Genomic DNA, 12,317 nt, shown 5'->3' on the forward strand with positions numbered 1-12,317 from the left:
TAGAATGGCCATTGGATCTGATTGCAGTAGAAGTGCTGTGATTCCACGAGAGGCCTCCGTTGGCTTGTAGGAGCCTTGCAGGGGCCATCAAGAGAGAAAAAGAGATTTTTGTGCTAGCTGTTTTTCAACAACGTTACCTCAGGGCTCTGATTTGATGGCTTAAACATGGCAGCAAATCTGTTAGCCTGATTTGGTTTTTTGTATACCTGTTGGTATGGGCTGGGGAAGATGTGAGAACCATGAGTTTTTCAGCTGGGAGGAGGCCAGTCCCAGGCTGAGCTGGAGGAGGAATGGGGGTGGGTGGGAAATGAGGGGAGTGCTCTCTGCATCCCCGTGCCTCCAGTGCTCTGCATCTGAGATGGTGGGAAACACTCAGGGCAACAGTAGATCTTGTGTTATGTGATCTCTGAACTTGATTCTACATCCTTGTGCTGAAAAGTGTCTTCTTTGGACAAATGAGAAAGGTTTGTACGTCCAGGAGACGCTGGTCTGTTCAGCTAAAGTGTTACTGAGAACTTCTTGGGGAGGTACCTGATTATAATGACTCAAACATGTCTACAGCTCTGTTTTGTAAAGGGCAAATGCACTGGAAACTTGGTGATTCATAAGATAATGACTGTTTCCAGAACTGGCTCTCAGAATTGTTGGAGCCAAACACTGACGTCCAAACGTGTTTTTCTTTCTTCCTTGAGATTTTGCTGTGAAGAAGGATTTGTGTTACAGTTTGGGAGGAAAAGATAAAGGGCAAAATGAGAGGAATGAAAGTAGCCCTTAAAAAAACCTCCCCAGCTTATTCTCTTGAGGCGGAATAAGAGAAACATGAACACTTGAAAAATAGGGGACATCTGTGTCAGAGTGAGAGGAGGGAAGGAAACACTGCAGCATCCAGAAGCTCAGATATGCCTCAGCTAAGCACAGAGGGCAGTGGCTGCCCATGCATGTGTTTGACTGCAGGGAAACAGCACAGTCCAGCCCTGGCAAGACAGAGGCACCCTGGCTCTTAACTTCTTTTGGCTACAGCTAGATGTCTTCTGCTTTAAAAGCTTCTTTTAATTTCGGAGCTGTTTGAGAGCACCAGTCTTCCTTTTCTGTTGCTTTGCACCCAAAGTGTGATACAGTCCAGGCTCACAACATCACCTGATCAGAACGGTGACTTTTCACCCCCTTTCACTGGCATAACCACCACGGACCTCATTGACTCTCGACCCACCAGGCAGCACTGCTGCATCACAGGGACAGACATTGCCTTGCTGCTTCCTCTCCAGCGTCTTCAAACATAGAAACAGCAGTCACAGATGAGCCCAAGGGAGCAGTGCATCATTGTTTTCCATGAGGCTGTACCTCAGGAGCAACCTCTGACTCAAACTCTTGTCTATCTTTCATCCTTTCCAAAATTTGAGTATCCAAACTTGCATTTATGTCCCTTGATTCCCTCTTCTGCTTTCCTAAGAAGCAAAACACACCAGAAAATGACTGCTTCATCAGTTCTGTCACTCAAATAAGAAGGGAAATTTTTTTTGTTATTATTTTCCACACAGTTGTTTTCTTCCTCTTTCCTCCTGCCTGTTGCTGCTGACACAAGCGTATTTCCTTATAAAAAGGGGAAGATCTTACTGGAAAGCTGCCTAAAGCTCATGAAGTGTCCCGGGAAGGTAGGGTAGGCAGAATTCCACAATAACTGTCTTGTCTTAGAGGCCTGCAAGTAATTAAAGATGCCAACAAGGAGGAGTGACAGCCCTTCTCCTCTCCCAGTGTCCATCTCCATTTAGAAATGAAGCCACATTGATGAAGGAAAGAGAAGGAAAATGGAATAATGTGTGAATAATGATGTCTTCCTCCACCACCATGACAGAGAAACATTTAACGGTCAGGTTGTGTCTGACAGCCAGCTCCCGATGCCTGGAAGTAAACAAGAAATAGAAGATTGGAGAGTTTTAATTTAGTGTTTTGTGCTCTACTGTTTCTGTGGTCTTCTACATACAGATAGGGTGATTCAGACACCTGATAAGTGTTTGCGGGGTAATTCTGACAACGTTAACATCATAACTCATGGGAAGGCATCCACCTCTGTGTTTCTTCCTTGGGCATCTTCCCATTCCTCTTTCTGAGGCACTGTCTCAGTGAAGGTTAAAGCTGGGATGTGATGGGATCAGAAAGGCAGGAGATATACTGTTCTGTCGAACCGTGTGCCTGGCTTCAGCTGGCTCCTTTCAGAAGCCCAGCTTTAATCTGGAGTCCTAATTTGTATTTGAATCAGCTGGTTGGATGGACTTCTTCCCTACCCCATCAATGGTACTGCTGGTCTTTCGAGACAGTACTCCAGAGGTAGCACCTCATTTAGCCATCCATATTGGCTGTCTTCTCTGTTTTGTTCCATGAAACAGGGAAAATCTACTCTGACTGCACTGTATGCCAGTGGGGTGGAAACAAAAGGAACAGCAAAGCTGATCTCTGTCCTGCTGGATAAAATTAGTAAAGCCAGTGTTTGCAGGATGTGGTGGATTTGGTGGATCTCAGATTGGTTTTGAACAGTTTATGATCCAAGGGAGACCTTGACATAACAGGTTGGTTGAAGATTCTGCCACCAAAGGAAGTGGAGGTTACTGTACAGTAAGGAAAGCCCCAGATGCACAACTGGAAATTAATATCCATGTGACAGGCAACTACAGACAGAGAAATCACTTTCTTCATTGGGCAACATTCTTGCATGGGTGGCTGCAGAAGATGAGAAAAAAGCTCAACAGCTCCAGTCAGAGGGAACGTGGGTGTGAATCAGGAAGCTGTTCTAGGGAGATGTCCCTGTGGACCTGGGACTTGAGGGTTATCTCTCAGGAGGTTTTCCTGACAGGGTCTGCTGTCTATCATTTGGGAGGGCCTTCCTGAGCTGTTCATAACTGATGGGAAGCCATGGGCTTCCTCCCTTGCCTTGAGGCAAATGTATGCATTTGGGTTTAAATTCAGAGGAAGCAAAGCTGAGATTGCTGATGGGAATCCAAATCAAGGAGTTCTGGGCACGGGAGAGGTGCTACATTAACAGCATTGTTCAGGATTGGCTTAAAAAATCCCAGATCAAGGCCTCCTCCCAAAATTTGATCTAATGTTTATATTTTTAGAAAATACAGTGCCTGTAGAGGCACAGATGAAGTGAGCTGTGTGGTTTTTTTCCAGCCAGTGACCTTTTGGGGCAAACACAGCTCATTGCCTCCCAGCTTTTCTCTTCCATTGTCAGTGGCAAACATTGTCTTTTTTTAAAATGAGCAATGAGGTTTCCATGCAGTTGCTTGACTCCAGTTGCTTAGAAATTCAAGGAAACGCTTTGGGGGTAAAATAATGAGCTTTAATGACAATTAGGCATATGACAATTATTTGCTCTGAGGCTGTACTTTTTCATCTGCTCTGGCTGTGTTTCATTTGGAGAAGTAGGGTTGGTGGGTACAGGGGTACAGAAGAGCTCTGTGAGGAAACTGGAACCCCTAAAGTTATCCTGGTTATGTGGAAGGAATTGTGCTGAATTTATCACCAGCCACGTGAATGATCCAAGTCTCCTACTTGATCTACTTGGCAATATTTATAAAGTCCTTCTCACCTAGGTTCAAAGCATCAAGGGCCATCCAGGTGATCAGAGAGGTGCAGAGCACCTTTCCTTTTAATTCACCCCCACCGCACTTCTTGAAGACAATTGCCATGAGAAATATTTGTGTGAGCAGCTCCTGGGCTCTGGGAAATAGACTGACCTAACACCTTTGGTTCTTCAGACCCGTGGAACAACAGAGAAACCACCAGTGAACTGGATCATATCAATGGCATGGAAAAGAGAAATGCTGTGTTGCATTTTAATTCAGTGTCTTCTGGCAAGGGTTATTAATTTAGGGCTTGTCCTCACATACCACCACCACATGTTTGTAAAAGATCAGCTTAAATTAACAGTGCAGTTATGATTATTTTAGAAATGGTTAGTATTTTTGCTGTGAGGCATAGGGGAAAGATAAAATAGCTATGATCTGCCCTATTGTCTTCTAGCTGAGATCCAAGCGGAAAAGCACGCAGTGGCATGACATGATGGTTTAGGCATATGAGTGTGTGGTGTACCTCCCAGCAGCTGCACTGGTCACTGCCCTTCCCAGTGATATCTAAAGAATGGTGCAATGTTGATAAAGATATTAAAGGTTGGCAAGATGAGTGGCTAGGGTAACAATTTAATTTTGGGCTTATTTCCATTCTGTTTTTTCTTTTTAAGTTAAGATCTATGCGATGCAATAACAAGACGATGTTTACCTTGAATACAGCGTGTGTTGCTTGTGCTGCAGCGCCTAAAATGTTGTGTCCAAGAGGCTGGTTAAAGACCACCCAAGGATTAGGAGTGAGGGACTGCAGGTAAGGCCTGTTTTCTAACCATGTTAAGGTTTTGGTGCTGCGCTGCTATGCAAGGAGTAGTGTGTATGCCTTCAGGAGAACACATGTTTTTTGAGCTCTGAAGACCCAAGGAGTTTTGTTTTCACATGCATAAAAAGGATTTATGGTCCCTGTTATTGTTGCTTTTGTCTCCTTGCAAATCCTATGGACTTTTTCTGGGCAGAAGGTTCTATATACACAGAACAGATCGCATGATAATTACCTCTAACTTGCCTTAAACAACCTGAGTTTGCTAATCCTGCTGTAGCAATTAAGAGTGCTGTCTAGCATAGAAACCTGTTTCAGACTCAGAATTCCATAGTGGATTATTAGGAAATTAATATAATGATAGTTCCCCTTGTATATCCTCCCAGCTTGCAGCAATAATCCTCTGAACTTTTTACCTTCCTAGTTCGCTTTATGACAATTGCTTGTTCATGTGTTCCTTGCTCTTATTCTGTTGAGCTTGGCTCTAATAGGAAAAGGGTGAATGAAAACTGAATTTACCAGGAAGTTTTTAAAAAATGAAACACTATGGATTATTGTTTGCATATCTGTTCAGTAGTGAATGTTAACTGCTAATATATAGCTCCATTGTCTATGGTTTTGTGTGATTCGCTATTCTGTTGAAATACTTTAAAAATAACTTCAGCAGTTTTGCAGTTTATAGCAGTTTTTTGCACAGGCACACACAGGAGTCAGATTGAAGCCAAAGCAACAGTGCTATTGAGACAGTTTCCAAGTTCCTTTTGGGAAGGATGTTGTGCCAAAAATAAAATGAAGTGTAAGAATAATGTGAGTGTATGCAGCTTTTCTGAGTGTTCTGTGCTCTTGTGGTGGTTGTTGGACAGACTCAAGAATAGTTCTGTACTGTGTACGTGCAGAACAAGACACTGCCACCAAGGGCTTACCCTGTGTGTAGAGGTGGTGGATGAAGGGTCGAAAAGAAGATGCTTCTTTTGGGGTTTTAAGGCATTTGTCCAAGATTGAATAGAGAATCTGTAAACAACACAGCTATTAAATCCAAATTTCCAGCATCCCCATCTGGAATCTTTAGTGCAAGACAGAAAGGGACAAGTCCTGCAAGAAGATTTTGTTCTTTCAAGGTTATTTTAGGTGTGAAGTCGAATGTTGAGTCACCCTGGAGATCCTAACTTTGCTTCTATGTTGTCTAACCCTTCAGCATCCAAAGTTTCTGTCCTGATGCCCTCAGACCACCCAAGGTCCTGTCTCATGTCCAGTCCCTGGCAGATTTCTTGTATCCAATCTTTGAGGCTCAAATCAATGGGCATCCTTAGAGAAGACATAACCTGAGTGCAAACTCTTGTGTGCATGTATGGCAGAGGGGATGAGTGCACTTCCTTCCTTCCAGAGTTCAGTGCACTGCAATGTGATTTCCTAGAAACCCTCCAACAGGCGTGTGGTACGTTTGTGTTGCAATCATGTATCTTGGATTGTTCTTTTTAAGATACACTGTCAAGTTAGGAGAAAATATCCTTTCCCAGCCAGGGTGCCATCACATATGTAAGAAGGAAATTGAGGAGAAGAAGTGCTGTCCAGGATTCTGGGGTACAGAGTGCTATGGTAAGTTTTTCATCTTTTTTACGACGACTCTTGAATGAGTCAAACCAGTTTTAATAGGAGGCATTAAATATTCATTGAGGTGATTAATTTTCATTATTTCTCAAACACTCACAAGATCTCTGTTATCTGTCTGGGAGGTTCAGAATATAATGGGGGAGGAACCTCTTTGCTTGAGATGAGCTGAATCCTCTTACATTTAAGACATAACATAACCTTCTTTGGTGGAACTTCCTTTTGTCTCTTCTTTAAAAATAAGCTTTTGGAAAGGGATGTTTTTGTTCCTCTTTAAAAAAGAAAGAGGAAGATACTTCTTTCTGATGTCCCTCTAGTCTGCAGTGCATGTCCCACATTTGCTCCTGTATAGCCTGGAGTTAGCCATTCAGCCACAGAAAATACTTAACAATTCCAGCCCAAGGTGAAAATAACTGTCCCAGAGCTTCCACTCAGGTTTATGCCAAGTAATGAGAATTTGTTTTGTCTTGTCTCAAAAATCCAAAAGCAAGACCTCCTAAGCCAAACACTTCTCATATGAACAACCCATTGCTGGAATATGGAAAGATGCTCTCCAGTCCTGCAGAAAATGGGAGGTTGTTTGAGTGCTTGTTCTCACACAAAGTGGTTTGAATAAGCGACTGGCTTTGTCAAATGGATCACATGCCTAAAATTATCAGAAGTAGTCCCCAGAATTTGGAGGTACTCCACTCCAAAGATGTGTGGACCATGCTTTTCTGAGCATACTTCCAGCTCTTCATGAAGTCAGGGAGAGCTGAAAATGCTCAGTATCTTTGCAAAGCAGGCTCCTGTCTGTCCTGAGTTTCAGAACCGCCCTCAGATATTTGATAACCACCTCTCGCTGATGCTAGCAGCAGTGGCTCAACCTCAAAACATGTGTCAGTGCCTTTGCTGAAATTTAGTTAGTTATGGCCTGTTGGGACTTTTCCTTAGGCTCTTAACAAAAGGCTTTTCTTAGCTGGCAGCCAAATTGCTCCTTAGTGCCACTCCTGGCCATATTCACCAGCTCTGGGCCAGCGTTAGGTGTATTGGATAAGCAGGCAGGGACTGGGCTGGTGAAGAGGCCATTGCTTTTGCACAGTTGGAATGCCTGGAGGAAGAGGAGATGGAAAGGGAGATACAGTGCTGGTTGTTCAATCTAATCTTGTCTGGCCTGTCTCTTGCCTGCTAGAGTGTCCTGGTGGCTCTGAAAATCCCTGCAATGGCCATGGGACATGCTTGGATGGTATACAGCAAAATGGGACCTGCATCTGCAAGGTCAGTGCGTGATTTATTCTGAGGGTGATGTGCATTTATCAGAGGGAGTCGTATAGTGTCTGTGCAGATGCTTTGGATGAAGGCTGCCCTTCTGCCTGGTGGAAGGTCACTGGCAGCTTCTTTCATTCCAGCATCAGTGTCTGTGGTTTTCCTGGAGGGTTGGTGTGGTCTGTAATAGCACTAAGACACTGTTGGTGAGGGTATGGAGTTGGGAAGGATCTCTAGGGAGAAGTAAGGAAAGAATTGCATGAGTTTAACCCTCTGATCATTGAAATAATCAGTGTCTGTGGCTGCAAGAGGCCCTGAGGTACTTGACTTTTGCAGCTTTATGAGCTGCACCTTGGATGATGTATTTCCCAAATGAATTTGTCCTGCACCTTGGCAGGCAGATCCTCCCTCTCTCAGGAGAAGCAGGAGATCAGAAAGAGAATATAGGGCAGATGTTTATATTTTTCTTTACCGCTCCAGACTTAGTACAACAAAAGCATAAACAATTCCTGCACATTTGAATCATATAGAGCAAGGTTTCTAAAACTTTTAGTTTAATGGATCAGCATCAGATTTGAAACTTTCTCTTATGAACTGTATGCTTTTATAACATCCTTAATTAATAGCATTGCAAGCTAAAATCCTATCTCTTGGACCCTTCTTTGAGAAAGGTTGATTTTCGATTTAACTTAAAGACATCCTATATCTATCAAAATATATGCTGAAGGTCCCCAGGCCCTGTAAAATCAATGTGAAAAGTCCCATTGGCATCAGTGAATTCCAAATTCCATTTTCAGAGAGATATCAGAAGCCAGTTGGTACATTCCTGTCTGTTTGTGATCAGGACATTGTTTCCTCAATGCCCACCAGAGTTTTGCTGGCATTTGGCATGGTCTCTGTGTGTCAGCTTACACTGTGATCTTTGCCCTGAGGACTGGTTAATACTACTAGAGCACTGAACAGATCGGTTTTCTTCACTGTATTGCTTCAGCTGTCACAGAACATTAGAAAAGGGGAGAGGCTTTGAATATAACAGTGTGTGGAACAATGCAATAATACAGAAAAATAACATCTGGGACATTTTGGGGCCGTTCTAGGAGCAATACAGTGGTTTTGCCTGCCAGAATTGTCAAGATGAAAATCGTTTTGGCCCAGACTGTCAGTCAGGTAAGAATGAGTAATTCAGGTGAAACATCCACAAAAATAACAGAGTAAGGAAGGAGTAGGGGGCGTTTGAGTGAGAAAGGGTGCTGGAGAGGAGGAGAAGATGCCAGCTGGCATTGTTCAATAGCAGGTGTCTTGGCATTTTGTCTTTGTGCCCTCTCCACTGTCCCATTAGACAAATGATTCTCAGTCTTTCACTCAAATCAGTCCATTTTTCCTATTGTAAATCTCTCTCTCCCTTTACCAGGGCTATCCCAGCTTCCTCTCTGTTTTTAGCCAGCCTGTTACTTACATCCCTGAAGCAATTCACACTCACTTCCCAACCATTTTCCAGACTCCTGTAACTGCCCCACTTGTCTCCAGCTTCTTCCTTGTTGCCCTCCCTACAAAATTAATACACACAGTGCTGCTTCTCATGTATGGCATTTTCGGAAGTGATTTATGACCAGTGCAGACTGACTGTTATAGGAGCAAGGCTTCTGGTTCCCTTGTATCCATACAGGTGAGATAGATGTGATCTTGATGGTTGTGCTCACACAACATGGATGCTGGGATCACAGATGTGGTAGGCTCTCCTAACACTGCCTCCTTCCACATTGGCTGCAGGAGGCTTAGAGGTGTGGGAAGTTAAAACACATGCCTGAAAGGCTGGTCTAGATCTTGCATTCAAGGATGCTCTTACAGGGCAGTATTTTGTCATCCTGAGCACAGGACATGCAGTTTGCCCTCTGTAAGCTCTGACTGGCGTAGCCTGTTTTTTAGAAGAGCTACGTTTGCTGTGGATTATTGGTGGGAAATCAGGGTGCCAAGTCTCAGGGCAGTTGACCAAAGTATGCCTGGAGCCCTACGCACTGCCCTGTAGCTGAAGGTTGGATTTGTCTGGACTTTCCTTGCAGTGTGTGACTGTGTGCACGGAGAATGCAACAGTGGCGTCGCTGGGAATGGAAGCTGCACGTGCTATGGAGGCTACACTGGCCCTAGGTGTGACCAAGGTAAATACATTGGTAGTGACAGAGGGGCTGTTGGAGCTAAACTATGATACAGGCTTGGATGCGTGTGTCCCAAAAGCAACTGGGGAGCAATGAATAGCTTGGGAATGTAGAGAGAAGATGATCTGAGCACTAGAGATCTAGACAGAGGGAAAAGCTGGGGTCTGCTCCCCCTTCTGTGACAGTGGCCGAGATATACCATCTCTTTGTGCCTCTGTTCTTTCTCTGGAAACCAGATAGATCCTTTCTTCTCTCTAAGCCTTGTGGGACCTGACTACCTAAGCTGCCAGTGATTTAGAGCTGTCCACACTGCTTATATCCCCTGGCATTTGTGCCAGCTTGGGGGCCTCTGGAAACCACATTTGCCTTCATTTCCAGATATTTTGTAAGGTAAGTTGTATCTTCCAGCAGTGCCCTGCATGCTCAAAGGGAAACCCTGTTTGCTGTGTGATTCCAGAGCTTCCCCTTTGCAGAGGTGTAACATGCGAGGCCAACAGCGAATGTGTAGTAAGGGATGGGACAGCGATGTGTGACTGCAAGCTGGGCTACAGAAAAAGTGGGAGCACTTGTCAAGGTGAGAAATTTCTCTGTGACCCTAAATGGTCCCCTGTTTGGAAAAATCTTACTGCACTGGTATCTCTGGATGAATTTGATCACTGTGAAATCAATGCCTACTTCACTGCAGAGGCTTAAGAGCCTGGTTTTTAGGAATCCCTTTAAGATTAAGGGCTAGGTTTTTGGCTTTCCTCTCACTTGGTCCTGAAAGCAAGAAATGAATTAGAATTGCAGTTTCATCCAGCACTCGCTTGCAAGTATGTACTGAATAACCATGACAATGGGATTTTGGTGAGTCTGTACCAGTTTAAATAATAAGGTGTGTAATTGGAGGATTTCTTCACTGATTTCAAGTTTAAGTTTGTGAATTGGTTTTGTTAAAAGAAAGTCAGTACGATGCATGTGATTAACTAGCTATGGATAGCTCTATTTTCACTGGCTTTTTGCAGACCAAACTGCAGTTGCATATATCCTCAGATATGATGGAAATTCAAAAGTAAATCCAAGCATCCTTTGTCACTCACACTTCTGTTATGGAAGTAACATGAAGAATGTGTCATCCAGATTTCTCAGATTAAAAAACCTGAAACGTTTGCTGTTTGAAATGACTTTATTTTCCTGGGAAATTTTAGAAGTTTAATAATATAAATTCCTTATACTCCATTCTTTCCAGGTCTTTTGCATTCTGCTGTGCTGCAGTAAGTGCTGTTTTGAAAACAGAAATTTGGTTGCTCTTACTCTCATCTCTTCAATTGCAGTTCAGGATCCTTGTGCTGCTTCTCCATGCTCCCCCTTCGCTGTATGTAAGGTTCTTGGACCACGAAATTATCAGTGTACCTGCAAAGAAGGATTCCAAGGAGATGGGAAGATTTGCCAGCCTATAAACCCTTGTGTTGATGGCAATGGAGGCTGCCCAGAAAACTCTACAATTTGTGTTTACAGACGTCCAGGAGAGGTAAGGGCAATAACAGCACATCAGCAACCTGTAAGGGTCTGAAAAATGGCCAGGTGAGAAGTTCTTCAAAGGAGGTCACCATTGTGTTGGTCAAATCTGCTCTCCTCACCTTAGATTTTGCAAAAGGAAATCAGACAGCTCTTTTGTAGGGTAACTTACTGGGTAAAAGATGATGAATGCAGCTCTATCATCACTGTGTTGCTTTCCCTTAGGCATCTTGTGTTTGCAAGCGTGGGATGAGTAGGAGAACTCCTTCGTCCGAGTGTTCTGTATTTCCCAACAATTGCCGGCAGTATTTTTGCGACGTGACTTCCACATGTGAAATTAATTCCCAGGGGAATCCTAGGTAAGCCAGTTTAAATATTGCCATTAGAGCAGCTTATTCTGCAGTTAGAATAGAAACTGAGTTTGGATGAGCTGAATTTTGAAGAAACTGAGAGCTAACTGAGGAGAATGGGACAGTCACCTTTTGAGAAGAGCCTGTTTGTAACAAGCCTGTTGAAAGTGAAGAGTTTTACATCAGTGACTACAAACCCCTTTGGCATGTGGGTCACAAGGTGCTTTAAATCTGGGGCAGCAGAGTCTTCTGTGATGTGAACTGGAGGTGTAGCCCTCCCAGTTGGTGGTAGTAGTAGGGTATTATCAGTTAATAATCAGTCATTGAAAGGGAGATGTGTGACTTTTGTTTGCTCACATTTGCCCACATTTGATCTTTGGCTTCTTCCCACTCAGGCCCATAAGTAAGAGGTTAATTAGAGTTGCAGAGCTGAAGAGAAGGAAGAAACACCAGACCTCATTTAGTCCTCTGGAGCAAAACACCTAGAAACTGGTACCCCTCAGATGGGAAATATTGCCAGATCTAGGATCATTTTTGTATAATGGCCTCCCAAACACCAGAGAAAGCTTCACTGAGGATTTTGTGTTACCAAGAAAAGGTGGAGCTTCCCTGAGAGACTGAAGAGGGAAAGAGCAGTCCCACCTCCTTGACCGTTCCTTCTCCAGTTCTGCTAAAACTTAGCATCCACCTGCTTGTTGTGTGCTCCAGGCCAGAACTGAAACACAGTGGCTTCTCCTTCTGAAGATATGGTAGCAAAGTGCAGAACACGGTGTTCAGCACAGTCCCTGCCTCAGTGTATCTGTTCCCCAGCAGCTGGCACTCAGCCCTCCGAGGCTGGAGTAATGTCAAATTCCTCCCATGTCACATGTCTTTGCATCCCTGAAACAGAAAGAGCAGAGCCAATACTGGGACAAAACCCAAAAGGAAAAAACATAGTTATCGGCCAGTGTTCTTAAGTAGTCTCTGAGTAATGACTATAAATCCATGTGAATCAAGGTGGAGATTTTCACATGTAGATAAGCTTTTCTGGAAAAGTCATTAGCCTGTCTGGGGCCTTTACTAACTGATATGCCTGAGCTGGCAC

At 43.8% G+C, this 12,317-nt stretch overlaps 1 protein-coding gene across 3 annotated transcripts in view; it reads left to right on the top strand.

The window, feature by feature from the left end:
- Positions 1-12,317, top strand: part of STAB1 (stabilin 1) — a 65,912-nt gene that overhangs the window by 8,825 nt on the left and 44,770 nt on the right. For 2 of the 3 annotated variants that reach the window (XM_074836387.1, XM_074836386.1), the window contains exons 3-10: positions 4,238-4,374; positions 5,861-5,976; positions 7,160-7,245; positions 8,331-8,400; positions 9,294-9,389; positions 9,844-9,960; positions 10,700-10,896; positions 11,109-11,242. In XM_074836387.1, the coding sequence (XP_074692488.1) occupies positions 4,238-4,374; positions 5,861-5,976; positions 7,160-7,245; positions 8,331-8,400; positions 9,294-9,389; positions 9,844-9,960; positions 10,700-10,896; positions 11,109-11,242 (953 nt within the window). Of the gene's footprint in view, positions 1-4,237; positions 4,375-5,860; positions 5,977-7,159; positions 7,246-8,330; positions 8,401-9,293; positions 9,390-9,843; positions 9,961-10,699; positions 10,897-11,108; positions 11,243-12,317 lie in introns of those variants that run through there. The other variant, XM_074836388.1, reaches the window with a different exon arrangement.

The sequence above is a fragment of the Strix aluco genome, chromosome 11 (assembly GCF_031877795.1).
Source record: "Strix aluco isolate bStrAlu1 chromosome 11, bStrAlu1.hap1, whole genome shotgun sequence".
Classification (NCBI taxonomy): Eukaryota; Metazoa; Chordata; class Aves; order Strigiformes; family Strigidae; genus Strix; species Strix aluco.